General features: G+C 48.8%; 1 protein-coding gene across 3 annotated transcripts; it reads right to left on the reverse strand.

Annotated features, from left to right (window-relative positions):
* Window positions 1-6,721: 6,721 nt before the first annotated feature.
* Window positions 6,722-14,041, reverse strand: C2H10orf82 (chromosome 2 C10orf82 homolog). Of its 3 annotated transcripts, none has more exons than XM_029916964.1 (6): window positions 13,830-14,041; window positions 12,597-12,660; window positions 9,701-9,919; window positions 7,811-7,997; window positions 7,213-7,310; window positions 6,722-7,090 (listed from the first exon to the last, which is right to left on the reverse strand). In XM_029916964.1, the coding sequence occupies exons 2-6, from the start codon at window positions 12,649-12,651 to the stop codon at window positions 6,945-6,947; spliced, it is 705 nt and encodes a 234-aa protein (XP_029772824.1). In that variant the 5' UTR covers window positions 12,652-12,660; window positions 13,830-14,041; the 3' UTR covers window positions 6,722-6,944. The 3 variants fall into 3 exon arrangements, with proteins under 3 accessions (XP_029772824.1, XP_029772815.1, XP_029772831.1); XM_029916955.1 differs by having other exon boundaries at window positions 13,798-14,041; XM_029916971.1 differs by lacking the exons at window positions 6,722-7,090; window positions 7,213-7,310 and adding an exon at window positions 7,355-7,684 and having other exon boundaries at window positions 13,798-14,041.
* Window positions 14,042-14,062: the final 21 nt, after the last annotated feature.

The following is a 14,062-nucleotide window of genomic DNA, read 5'->3' on the forward strand; positions in this document are numbered from 1 at the left end:
CAAATTACATCGGCTACCATATAATCAGCGTTATCTATTAGAACGCTATTTGCGACAAATCATGTTCAAAATAAAAATTGAATTGATTTTTCTGTTATTTTAATATTGTGCCGCTCACGGCAAGCCTTTGATTGAATCTTAAACACTTTAATGTTCTATTTTTGTTTCAGGCAGATCAGAAGTGGGGTTTGCCCTATTTGCGGAGCTAAAACAATTTGTAAAACCACAAAATCAAATTTCAAAAAACATCTTTATTTTCCAGCCACAAGAGTAAATTTGGCGAAGCTATCAACACAGGGTCCACAACTTAGCGATGAAAGCCTCACACGCACATTTCATTTCTGTGCATCTATTTTCATCTAAATTAGATTTCAACTGTGATGCAGGGTGTGAAAAGCCCCTGCAGGCCTTTGTCCCAGTCTTCTCTCCACCAGTCACAGCCTTTCTTCCAGCAAATCTGAGCTCCACATCGCCTTGCCCTGCTCCCTTTCGTGGGTTTGGACTATGTCCTGTGCTCTGGATGCACGGAGGTTCTGTTTCCCAGAGCCTCCAGAGAGGTCTCACTTAAGAGGGCACCTGTTTGAGCACCTGGGTGCTCAAACTAAGCATGTGACTGTTGATTTTGGCTCAGGTCATAATCTCAAGTGCCGAAGCCGCTCAAACTGCCCGCAGTTTGAAGAACTGACGACACCGGGATTCGTTGCAGAGACTTTTATTCGTTCTTTTCTTCCTTCTTCTTTTCCCCCCTTCCCCGCTGCTTGCTCCCCCATATATACCTGCCGCCCAGCTGCGCGGCAGCTCATGATAGGCTGGCAGAGGCAGGGCTGACCCATTCCATGGCCTCGCATTGGTCGCTCACTCATCGCGGTATCTGGCCGGGGGGCGGGAGCACTAGAGGCCGGCAGGCCGAACCTCGCCGTGTGCTCGGGCAGGGTCTTGCATCCGCCTCCTACACTCAAGGTTGTGAGATCGAGCCTCGCACTGAGTGTGGAGCCTGCGTAAGATTCTCTCTGCCCTTCTCCCCTGCTCATTCTCCTCTCTCACTTTCTCTCGTTCTCTCTGTCAAAAAAAAAGAAAAAAGGAAAAGAGGGCACCTGCATGACCCAAATAACTTACAAAATGCATCACTTGTGATTAGATCCCGGCTAACATTGTAGCATCCTATGTTGGGTTGACCCTTGGGTTAACGTGTTGTTTAGGGCAGGGGTTGGCCAAGGAGGGTCCCCTGTGTCTGTATGGCCCTCCAGCTAAAATAGTTTTCACATTTTTAAACGGTTTTTTACAAAAGTCCAAAGAAGAATACTATTTCATGATACATGAAAATTATATGAAATTAAAATTTCAGTGTCTATAAATAAAGTTTTATGGGAGCGCAGCCACACTTGTTCATTTGCATACTGTCTAAAGCCATTTTCCTGCTAAAACTGCAGAACTGAGTATTTGCAACAGGGACCAGATGGTCCAGGAAGCATAAAAAAAAAAAAAAGAAGGACTATCTGGTCTTTAGAGAGAAAGTTTCAAACCTTGGGTTAGGAGGAAGGACCTTAGTAATTTATATTTTATGAAAAGGACTGGCACCTTCTGGGCAGGGGGCTGAGGTAGCTTTTGAATAAAATGCTGCTTTGGTGACAATAAATTTCATAGAAAGCTTTATACACACATTGGCTAAAAGGTCCTCAAAGTGTTCACAAGTAGAAAAAATAAGGAAAAAGGACAACCAAGGAAAATAAAACCTCAACCTTCACACAGATACAGATGTGATTAATGTGCACACAAATTATAAAATAAATAAAAAATGCCCTTTAGGCAAATGGGTTGAAAAATAAGCAGTCACCAAAATTGCGTTGCGCTTAAGCCAATGGGAGTGGCTTTAGGTAAAATGGGGTTGAAGGGAAGGTCCCTGGGCTCCCAGCCCCAACCCTGAGGCCCCGTGGGGCCTCCGCAGCCTGACCGAGAGGCCTGGCAAGAGTTGCCCTTGGTGTGACCTTGAGGAGACCGCATACCAGAAATGAGGCCTAAAGGACCTTGGGGCTGGGAGTTCGGCTCCTCCAGACCATGGAATGCCTGGTGGCCCTTCCCGATGGTACCCCAGGCTGGTCAGGAAAGTTAGGGCTACACGTTCCCTCTCAGCCTTTGGAGAATCCGAACAAATCTGGTTTGAATCCAAATACGAACATGGAATGTTGCTCAGGACACATTAGGCTCCTTTAGGGGAGCCTACTTTTGGAAGACTGTACACCCCACTCTTCCTGCCAAGTCCACCCCCATCAGTTGAAAAAAAAAAAAAAGAGAGAGGCTTTCAAGGAGAGGGCACATGGGGACTCTGCCTGTGGGGTCCTCCTATCAAATGATAGCTCACACTTGTGGAGTTCAGGGCTGGGCAGCGGGGGAATGTCAGGGAATTTGTTGGGGGAGAGGCTTGGGCGGGGGGGGGGGGGCAACTTGTTTGAGGAACTCAGAGGCCTTTTGGGAAATGAGCTAAGACCCCAGCTCTTGAAACCCTTGGGGTGGGAGACGGACTGATGAGCAAGGCCTGGGGACAGGGCAGGCAGATGAGGGCCTCCAGTCTCTGGCCTTAATTAAACCTTTTAACTTCTGCTTTTTTGGTGTTTTCCCTTTCTATTTTTTTTTTTTTGGAACGTTTATTTATTTATTTTGAGAAAGAGAGAGAGCAGGGGAGGGACAGAGAGAGAGAGAGAGAGAGAGAGAGAGTGCCAAACAGGCTCTGCACTGTCAGTTCAGAGCCTGAAGCGGGCCTGGAACTCACAAACCATGAGATCGCAACTTGAGCCAATCAAGCGTCAGGGGCTTAGTGGACCGAGCCACCCAGGGGCCCTGATTTGTTGTTGTTTTTCTTTTCTAGAGCGTTTAGCTTGGCCAAGGTTAGCCGTGAGTCTTGTGCCAGCAAGCTGCCATGCCCTTTGTGTGCACGATTCTGTTTAATCCTCTCAACCTCGGGAAGAAGGACCCATCACTTTATAAGAGAATGCTGAGGCTGGGAGTGGTTGAGTTTCTCCTCCAGATCACCGGTGGTCACAGAGCACGAGCCTGTGTGAAGCCCCCCGCCCCGCCCGAGCCCTCTCTCAGCATCCTGAACCCCATTATCCTGGCTCTATCACATTATTACACTTCCGGGCTTCTCGTTTATCCTCTTGTCTCTTTCCTTTCTGAATTGATCTGATGTTGAAACCACAGCTCATTCAGCAGTGGTTCGTGTTACTGTGACAATGGCCGCAGAGGACAAACCAGTGTGGCATGAAGGTTAGGTGTGCAGACTCTGGGCTCCGACTGCCTGGGTTCAAGTTCTGGCTCTGCCATTTACCGTCGGTGTGACCCTGAGCAGATTGCCTCAGTTTATTCATCTGCAAGAGGAAACGGTTTATAATAATACTAATTAACTAAGCTATTCCAGGCAAAGGGCTTAGAAAGAGCCTGACATAAGGGAGGACATTAGCACTGCTTCTGTTTTTATTATTGGCCAATCATACATGTTCTGCTTACCTCGTGGGGTAGAATCCCTGGAAGAAATGTACAGCAGTGAAGAACATTTTATTAGTGGGCAGGAGTCCAGTTCTGAACTGTTTTCTATGAATAATTCGCTGTGTGGGCTCAAAGACATAACGCCCCATCCCCAACCTATGTCAGCAATGTTCCCGGGTCCCTTTACCTCAATGGTAATTGACAACAATATTTACTGAGCATATGTGGACCAGATTTACCTGCCTAATCTCTTCATCTTCATAACCAATGGTACTACTGAGTGAGCTGCTTTGTTGTCTTCGTTTTACAAAATAGGCATTTGAGGCTCAGAGAGGTTAAGGAAAGTGTGCAGAGTCACACAGCCGGATAAAAACCAACCACAGAGTTGAGATCTGCCTCATGGCCCTGCTGGAGCAAAGTTAAAGCTGTGATTGAGATCCTGTTTAGAGCCAGCCTGTCACCACTCTGTGGGATGGGGAGTGAGGCCAAGAGACCTGGCCATGCCCTTGAAATACCTGGCCTTTGGGGGGATTCTCACACGGGAAGATCAAGAAGTGACCACAAATGCTAGAGAAGTCGAACTCTCCCAGCAAAAGGCCCCCCGTTGTTCCAAGCAACCGTGCAAACCCTCACCCTCAGTTTCTTCAGTGTCTCCAGACCTGGGAAATTTGTCTTATCAGGTAATGGAATTGTTTTTAGCGGCAAGAATGAGCTCATTACGGATGCAGCTTGTGCTAATTATGATAATTTGCTGTGCAGTAAAATCACCTCCCTACCTCCCCCGACAGACGACGCTCCAGAAATTATAGGCTAGGGAGAAACAGCAAGGACAAAGATTAAGGAAAAGAATTGCAGTGCGGAACTGCTTCTACAAAAGGAGTTAGAGATTTGCACATTGAACTTGGTGATCTGAATCGCGAAGTTGGAGAATTAGATACTATGAAATGATGCTTAATTGCCTTTATTCAAGTCTGTTCCCTCTGTCACTGGGTTGTTGTATTTTGCTTTTGTTTTACAGTCCAAGCCAATTTTTAAAGGTGGTACCGAATGAATTAGTCAGTGACTTAAGTACTGATGGCATGGATAAGATCAAGACAAGGGCTCCTTGCAAGGAATCATTTCAATCCTGGGCACCCCTTAATTTCACAAGCAAAAAGCTAAATAACCTTGAGTCCAGAGCAATCATCTGCAAATTTAGTGGGCTTGGTGACCAGAAAGACACCTCTTCGACGTCACTCATTTCTGAATGCCACAGAGCTGTGGCAGGCTGGCCCACCTGTCCCAGGGAGGCGTCAGATCTATCTCCCACTCTCCTTCCTGGATGGTGGTGTCCCAGGGTGTTAAGAAAGTTGGAAAAAATCCTATCTATATTCTCTTCCAGCCCTTTGAACAAGATGCCAGCTACCTTCTACTGAGATGGTTTTTTTTCTTCTAAACATACAATCCCCAGAAGATTAAAAACACCTAAGATTTTTAAAAATAACATTTTTTCCTGATTATGAAAACAATACCTGTTGGCCGTGAAAAATTGGAAAGCATGCACACAAGAAAATAAAAATAACTAGTGATATGTCATCATCCAAATAACCATTGGTAGCATTGCGGGTTAGCGTCCTCTCCCCTCCCCCAACTGTTTTTTAAGTAAAAAACAAGATCATAAGTGTGCGTGTGTGCGTGTGTGTGTGTGTGTGTGTGTGTGTACTCGTGGGTCACTGTTATTATACAGCTTTATGGCCTGTTTTTCATGTCCTGTATTATAAATATTTGTCCATAACAGTATTCCTCTATCACATTATTTTTTAATAATGGGATATGCTGTAATCCCGAGTCTTGTGGGGTTTGGCTTGTTGTTTTGTTTTGTATGACAGTCACCCTGTACACATCCTTGCTTATTTCCCTGGACAAGGGAACATTTATTTCTGTGCCAGGGCCCCTCTGGCTGGCCGGGGAAAGCAGTGAGTATCTTTAACTGCAGAAAGTAAAATACATGAGATTATATGAAATATGATCGAAATATTAACTAGGACAAATTTGTGAACTAACCACGTGTTTCTTTATATACAGATTGAATAACAGGATATAGAGGGTAGCTATGGAGTTTGAATAACTACATTATGGTAAAGTAGTGATCAGCACTAACGTTATTTTAAGTTGTTTGCAAAAAACGTCAGATGATATATACAGATCTGTGGCTTCCATTTGGATGAGGGGGTAGGTACCACTATGGATTGTCACATAAATGAAGGGAATACTGAGTCACACTTGGAGCTTCAAAAAAAACCAAATATGTAACTTTTTTCTCATGAAAGCTCTTAATACTCATCAGAGGTAAAGATCTGACACCCAATTTCTGCCCAGGGAACCCTGGTAAAAATTCCCACCCTGGGCAAAGCCCCCAAGGGTAGAGTACTGTATCTTTTAGCTCTGCCCATTTCTGAGCCTTTTGATGCCTACCGTGGTCTCGCTGCTCCAGGAGCTGCATTTGATGCCTTCTGAGGGCCAGTGGAGGCCATGCGAGGTCAGAGAGAGTGCCTGTTAGTGGCAGAGAACGTAAGCCAGTGCTATGGGTTGACCTGTGTCCCCACAAAACGATATACTGAGGTCCTAACCCCCAGCACCCCAGACTATGACTTTGGAAATAGGCTTATTGTAGGTGTCCTTCAAGAAGACTCCGTGTGAAGACACAGAGACGCAGAGGGACACTGTGTGACGGTAAGGACAGAGATTATAGTTACATGCCAAGGAAGGCCAAGGATTGCCAGCAAACCTCCAGGAGCTGGAAAGAGGCAAGGAAGGATTCTCCCTTAAGGCTGCAGAGGAAGCATGGCCGTATTAACACCTTGAATTTGGATTTCTAGCTTCCAGAACTGTGAGGCAATAAACTTCTGTTGCCTGATGGTGCCTGTCTGAGGCAGTGCTATGTAGCCCTATGAAACGAATACACCTCGTGTCTGCCAGTCGGGGTCTCCTGGGGACTGGGATCCTGGGACACCAGGGTTGGTGGGCATCGTGGGCATGGCATCTGTGCCATGGGTGGGTCCTGCCATGTCTGGACTCAAGATGGCTGATTGGGATCGATGGTGAGAGGGCTGGACTAGGGCTTCAGTAAGAGTCTGATCCAGGTGCACACGGTTCCCTCAAGGTAAGGAAGAGATGGGTCTCTCCCTGGCTCTTAATATCAACCTAACCTGCAAATCCCCTTCCCATCGAACCCTCAGCCCCTCTTTCTTCCCACACACACTGCTGAGAAGCATCCTCTTTAATCTCACACAGCAACAAAAGGTCTTTATCATTAATGACATGCTATGGCCAAACAGGATGCAGGTGGCAGTCGAAAGGATTCTTAGGTTTTGCAAGTTCCGTAGTGCCTGTTGGGTGAGGGTCCGGGCCTGGTTCTCACGTAAGAATGGTGAACGTTTGAGTCGCCCCCTTTAAGTTCAGCTCTCCTTGAGAGGCTGTCTGCATCAGATTTCTGCATACTTTGCTGAGGACAATGGCTCTAGATAAATCTTCCCGTTGTAGGACATATTTGATCTCTGGGCACAGCCACACGTCACTGGAGGCCTGGGGTCCTCCGTCGGGGGTCTTCCGCAGGCAGGATAGCTACTACCTGAAAGGGAAACCATCCCAACCAGTTGCAGGCAGATGGCCCAGCTAAGCAGGGAGGCTCCTGCCAGCATTTCATCCCCTTTTTAAAAGTACTAGGAAGGCATGAAGGAGGTCTTCCCTTACCTGGGATAGAAAATTCCGGATATTTTAGCAGCAGCCCTTTGTGCTGCAAAACATTTGGAGAAGGAGCAGGAGGTTGTGTGGACCCGACTCCATATATTCTAAAGAACCAAAGTCAAATAGATTTACTCCTTTTTTTTTTTAATAATAAAAAAAAGAACTATAATCTCTGCATGTCCTGTGTGAGCACAGCGTGTTTCTTTCCAATCCTTATGATTTAGCCTCAGATGAAAGGATTATCATATCTCAGTTTTGGAGAAGGGAAAACTGAGGCCAAAGAGCAGCCCTAGGCGCTACCACACCACGTGCCTCCTTCAGTGCCCTTTGGCCTTAGGTTGCTGCCAGGACACGCGGCTCTGTTGGGTTTTCCTCCCGGCCTCCCCGCTGCAAACCAGCCAAGAGCACAAGCAGGGCTCCTGAAGAATGCTGAGTGGGGTGAGGAGTGGAGGGGAGCTGCCTACCTTGAAGGCCCCTTCTGTAAAACAAATCAAACATAAAAGGACCCCTAGAGCTGGGATGGGGCATCCGGGAACCCCCCACCCCAACATCTGCTCACGCCCTGGCTCCTGGCACCTGCAGCTACGCCCCAACCCAGACTTACTGCTCATATGGCTTCAGCCGTGCCTTCCTGGCCTGCTCCGTGATGTCCAGGAAGTCTCTGTAGCAGTTTCTGGCCATGACGGTGTACCGTGTGGCGCAGCCTAATTCAGTGACCCTGGCCCTGGGGAGGTAGCCAGCCCAGCCAGGGATTGGGGGCTCCTGGAGAGGTTTCTTTATGTGTTTGCATTCTGTAAAGATACCATGCTTCCTGAGGGCTTTGGGAAGCCACACTGCGAGCTGGCGCCCCAGCAGCTACCCAGGTGAATCCCGAGGCCCCTACACGTCCTGAGAGCGGCTATCACGGGTTGGGTGATCCTGTGTACCAGGCACCTTGGTAGCGGCTTTGCAAGTACTCTTTCATTTCCTCCTCTCACAAACTGCAAGGAGTTGACACCATTATTACCTACACCTTACAAAGGGAGACACTGAGACCTTAAAGATGTTAAGAGCGTCTTGGCCAAGGTCACGCGGCAAGGAAGTGGTAGGGCCAGGCTTCCAACCTGCACCTGTCTGATTCTCTAGTTCTTCCTCTTCAACAGACCCTGCTCCTCTCTTGGGTTAATAATTGAGCTTCCCACATCGCTCTTTTGCAGCTTACATAAAGGAATCCGGAGAAGCAACCAGGTCAGAAGGGAGCCCGTCAGCACCAGGACCCTGCCTTCTGGTCACAAATGACTCTGGCTGGCTGACCCTGGGCAACTTCACATTTGTGAGATGAAAGAGAATGGTCCACCTGCCTCTTCTGGTTGCTGTCAGAACAGAATTAGGCCACCGAGTCCCAGAACCTCAGAGCTAGAAAGCACCAGAGGGAGTATCTAGTCCATCCTTCCCTGCACTGGGTGAAGGAACTGTAGCCCAGAGAGGGGAAGCGAAGTACCCTACGTCACTCAGCAAACAGTCACAGAACTGGGCTAAAGCCTAAACGCTGAAGGCAGATGTTCTTTGTTATGGCTTGGAAAACTTCAGAGCACAGCCAACATGTGAATCAGCACCCCAAACAACTAAAGTAACAATAATAAAGGCAATTCTGGAATCTGTTACTTTCCGATAAGCCTTTAGACCTTAAAAATGGTCTAGGGCAAATCACCTCTGTGATTAGCATTACATAACCGCATCGTCAGTTGCTTCCGTCACTGCTTTTGTGGTTATTCTTCCGGGCCAACCCCTTCCTACCCCGCTAGTACTTGGAAGAGCTGGGTTCGCATGGAGGTCTGACCTCAGACAAGGGTCCCCACCACCTCTGCAGACTCACTTCCCCCCACTCTAAAATGGGAATAATAGGGGCACCTGGATGGCTCAGTCGGTTTACCGTCTGACTTCAGCTCAGGTCATGATCTCACAGTCTGTGAGTTCAAGTCCCACGTCAGGTTCTGTGCTAACAGCTAGGAGCCTGGAGCTGCTTCGGATTCTATGTTGTCTCCCTATCTCTCTGCCTTTGCTCACGCTCTGTCTCTGTGTCTCTCAAAAATAAATAAACATTAAAAAATTTTTTTAAATAAAATAAAATGGGAATAATAGTATCAGAATCATAGCACTGATGCAGCGGTCCATAAAATGGTGCCCAGCACAGAGAAGGCAACTAAAACTGAGATGGCAGGTGAGGTCCAAAAGTTCATAGTGACTTGCTGGGGGTCTCAGTTCCCAGCATCCTCTTGCCTGACCAGGACCATGTCCCTCTCCCGCTTCCCAAGCACCACCCTCCCCCCCCCCCACCCCCGGCCGCCATAAATGTTTCTTATTTTAGGAGACCAAGCCTTTCCATCCTGCACCACTGCCTGGGGATTTGGAACGGGTGTTGGATTCCATGGCCCCCTGTGGCGACCCAGGGGGCCTGCCGGGCCCTGCCCTGTGCCCAGGGTGGGGGAAGGGGGCTGGTTTCGGGAACCGGTACCCAAAGTCAGCGGGTGGTACTGCCGGTTGTACTGGTGCAGGGCCCGAAGGACTGTGTCTTCCGAGCAGACGGGTTTCAGTTTCCGCGCAGTGGCCACCGAGCAGCGCAGTTCCTCCAGCTGGCTTTTATATCGCTGTGTGCTCTCCTGGAAGAGTGTCAGGCAGTGGGACACGTCGTCCTTGCTGGTGGATGCCTGGCAGCTAAGGTAGGGCACGAAGCCTGCAAAAGCCCCGAACCACAGCCTTCAGCGAAGCAATCAGAACCTGCGGAACCTCCCCAGCACCTCAGCCCCCCAGCTTGGCATTTCTCTCTTGGCCAAAGGCCATTAACACAAGCGGGGCTGTGGTTTGCACCATGCTGGGCCCTCCCAAGGCCACACACACACACACACACACACACACACACACACACAAAATGGCCTCAGAGCTGGGGAGGGAAGGCCCTTTTCCACAAAGACGATGGCAGTAATATACTTTGATAGCAAAGCCCCCAATGTCAGTCTGAACAGCAAATGGGGAAAGCATTTAATGGGCCAAAATGATAGTCTGAGAAGTAATTGAAATTATTTCATCTTTTTAGAGAGAAAGCGTATTTTCCTTGACATGTCCCAAATGCAATTTGGGATCTTTTTTTATCGGACCATCGGGGGAAATTGCGGGTCTATTAAAAGCTGAGACCTATTACACACACACAAAAAGGTAAATTCATTATCTGGAAGGCCCACCCAGAACAATTTTTCACCATTTCCCACAAAATAACATGTAATCATTACTATTAGTATGGGTAAAACACAAGTATTTATTTAAACTAGATGCTGAATCCTAGGGACTATAATATTGTCACAGTAAAACTCTCTCTCTCTTTTAAAGAACAGATGAGGGAAAACTGGTTAAGAATTTGGTTTTAAATGGCTAGATAGATAGATAAATAAATACCCCTCGCTTGTTCCTGAAGCCCGGACATTTTGCCTTTGTCCCTAAAGAAAACCCGACCGCAGAGTTAAAAGCAGAAATCCTGCCTCCTACGTCCTGTGAGAAGCTGCTCCTGGAAGAATCTAATTTCTAAACTGATCTTGAAGTTCTCCACCCACCAGCCAGCGTCCCCAACCCTGGGGTAATTAAAAGATACCCCAGTGTGGTGGTAGGGGAGACCATGGAAACCGAGGGGCCCTGCCACGAGGTCCTTGCCTGCCCTGCAGAGATTTTATGAGCTTATACATGTGCACACACATGGGGGCCACAAGCTACCCTCTCGGAGTCTTACTAAGGGCCTGGACATCTTAAGTAGCTTGCGTGTACTGGCTCCTTCCCCCTCCTCACAACAACCTGGTGAGATATCTACCATTATCCTGTGTAGAATTGTGTCTCCCAAATAGCTGTGTCCTGGAGCCTGTGAATGGGACCTTACCTGGCAATAGGCTCTTTGCAGCCGTCATGAAGGATTGGGAAATGAGCTTATCCTAGGCTGAGGATAGGCCCTAAATCCAACCGTCTCTGCCTGAGCCCACTGTCTACGTCTGGCCAGCTGACTTAGCCAGTATAGACACTTTAGCTTCTGAGGATACTTGTCGAAATTACTCCATTATAAGAGAAGGGGGGGGGCTGTTGAGAAAGAGACACTGAGATGCAGGGCAGTGTGGACATGGGGGCCAAGATTGGGGCCGAACTACAAGCCAAGGAAGAGCTGGGGGCCACCAGAAACTGGAAGCAAAGAAGTACCCTCCTCTGGAGGATTCGGAGAGAGCAGGGCCCAACCAAACCTGGATTTCAGACGGCTAGCCTCCAGAGCTGTGAGAGAACAAATATCTGTTGTTTTAAACAGAGCCCTAAGAGGGGCGCCTGGGTGGCTTAGTCGGTTGAGCGTCCAACTTCGGCTAAGGTCATGATCTCATGGTTCATGAGTTTGACCCCTGCATCCGCTCTGTGCTGACAGCTCAGAGCCTAGAGCTGCTTCAGATTCCATGTCTCCCTCTCTCTCTCTCTCTCCCTTACCAACTCACACTCTGTCTCTGTCTCTATGTCTCAAAAATAAATAATATATTAAAAATTAAAAAAAATAAATAAACAGAGCCCTAAGAAATTAATACGCCCATTTAATAAACACTTACACTTACCGCAGAAAATAATTCTCACAGTCACACACACAATGGCCACGCAGGAACTGAAACCTCAGTTTGTTAGAATTCAAAACCTGTTCCCTTAGCCAGCCAGTGGGATAAGCGGTGAGTCTGGGCAGCCATGGAATATTCCCCGTGCACCTCCTCTCCTCAGAACACCTATCTGTGAGAGCTGGGAGCCTATGAGGACCACTGCATTTGTCACAGGGACGTGACTTAGGAAGCCCCCAGTAGCCCAGAAGCCTGAGGAGGAGCACCTTTAGGTGGAATGACCAACTGTCCCTGTTTGCCGAGGACTTAGGGCCTTCCTGTGACACAGGACTTTCAGTGCTAAAACTAGGATCATTCTAGACAAACCAGGTCACTTGGCCACTCTCCCTCTGGGGGACACAGGAAGGAATGGAACCTTAAGAACAGCCCTTGTGCAAGACTTGAGAAAACTCAACTTGGGGAAAACTACAGGGCCTCAGCTTATTCATGGTGTCTGTCCCCACAGCATTGTGTTATTTTGGTCCAAATGCACTCAAGGGACATTCCGTGCTTCCTGTCCACCAGGCCATGTCCTGGGAGATCTGGCCTAGGTTCTATCTCTCCATTCGTCAGAACCCAGTTATCAGCCATCTTCAGCAAAGGAGTGCTTTCCACAAGTGTCCTAAAGATGCTAAAGTGTCTGTACTGGCCCAATTGACCAGAAAGACATGGACAGTGAACCAAGGCAGGGGCAGTGACCAGGACCACGTTCTCCTGCCGGGCACATTGGCAGCACACGTCACCACTTACCACTGTAGCCTGAGGTGACTGGCAGCTGTCTCATGAAGATCTTGGAAGACTCCATGATTTCGCTCTGTTAATGAAGGGAAGAGGGAATGAAATTATGTAATCAAATGTCCCTGCCTCGAGAGCGCACTCTATCCATGTGTGCTAGAGTCCCTGGGAGTGGAATGCCCCTGCCAGGGGGTTGGGAAAAAGAGGCAGCACCACCATCTTCACACAGAGCCAGCAGATAACACCAATGGCCTAATGCCCAGGGGCATTCACCTTTTACACAAACTTAGAGAGCAGGTATGTGGACCATCACCCCCCAGGGTCTCCCCTCCTGGGACCTCCTCCATCCACCCAACCTTCTATCCATCCATCCATCCATCCATCCATCCATCCACCAGCAATCATGAACTGCACACGCACTGTGGCCAACACCTGTCATGAGGATAGAAATATAAACATGAGACCCAGAGGCCCCCACGTGAAGCTCTTGAACCTCAGAAAAGGGAAGAGAAGACGCACCCCCAGCCCCAGAGTCATGTCCTGGAAGATCTGGCCTAGGTTCTATCTCTGCCTGTCCTGGGGGCGAAGGTGGAAGAGGTTGCAGTGCTGATTTCTACTGTCCCCCACCACCAAATGTCTGGAGACATTTTTGGTTATCTCAACTGGGGTACAAGGTACTACTGGTATCTAGTGAGTTAGAGGCCAAGGATGCTGCTAAACAACGAAGAATTAGAATAAGTTCTGGCTGGAAGGGCTCAGAAGTCCCCAAAAGTTGGCAGAGAGTCCAAGATGGGCGAGCAGAGGGTGGGGTGGGGGCATGGCCCCCGCATGTTTATGGGACACTGCCTCCCCAGACAGACCCCTGCCCTCTTTCCAGGGGGGCCTGGGTGCCCTCCACTGGGCATCTGGTTACAATGCCAAGCCTGTTCATCTCTCACAAGTGATGCCTTCGCCCCCAGGACAGGCAGTGATGAGAATTTTAAACACACCCAGACGTTTACAGAACACCTGCTCTGACACGGCCCACCCAGGACTATATTCTTGTTAAATCCTCACTGCTGCCCTAAGGGTTAGTTCCCATTTGAGTCCCCCATTGATAGAGGTGTGAAAAATAAGGCTGAGAAGCTAAGTAACCTATCTGAGGGTTCTTCCGCCCAAGGAGGTATGAACGGACGACATCTAAACTTTGAGGGCGCGTATATAACATAATTGTTACCCCAAAGCGTGGCCCTGGCGTGTGGGCGGCACCTGGCGCAGGTGGGTGGTGGCCTGGGCGCTTCCTCTGAGCAGTGAAATCCCAGAGGAGGAGCGTGGGGAGGAGGTGCGCTGAGGGTGGGCGCCCGGGAAGGGGTCTGAAAGCGAGGTCACGGCCCCTACTTCCTCTCCCTGGCCCACTCCCACATCCTCACACGGGCAGGCCTAGATCTCCACAGGCCAGCACCCTCCTGGCCTCTGCCTTCTCTCTGGCCATTGTGCGCTCA

Source organism: Suricata suricatta, chromosome 2 (genome assembly GCF_006229205.1).
Source record: "Suricata suricatta isolate VVHF042 chromosome 2, meerkat_22Aug2017_6uvM2_HiC, whole genome shotgun sequence".
In the NCBI taxonomy this organism is placed as follows: domain Eukaryota; kingdom Metazoa; phylum Chordata; class Mammalia; order Carnivora; family Herpestidae; genus Suricata; species Suricata suricatta.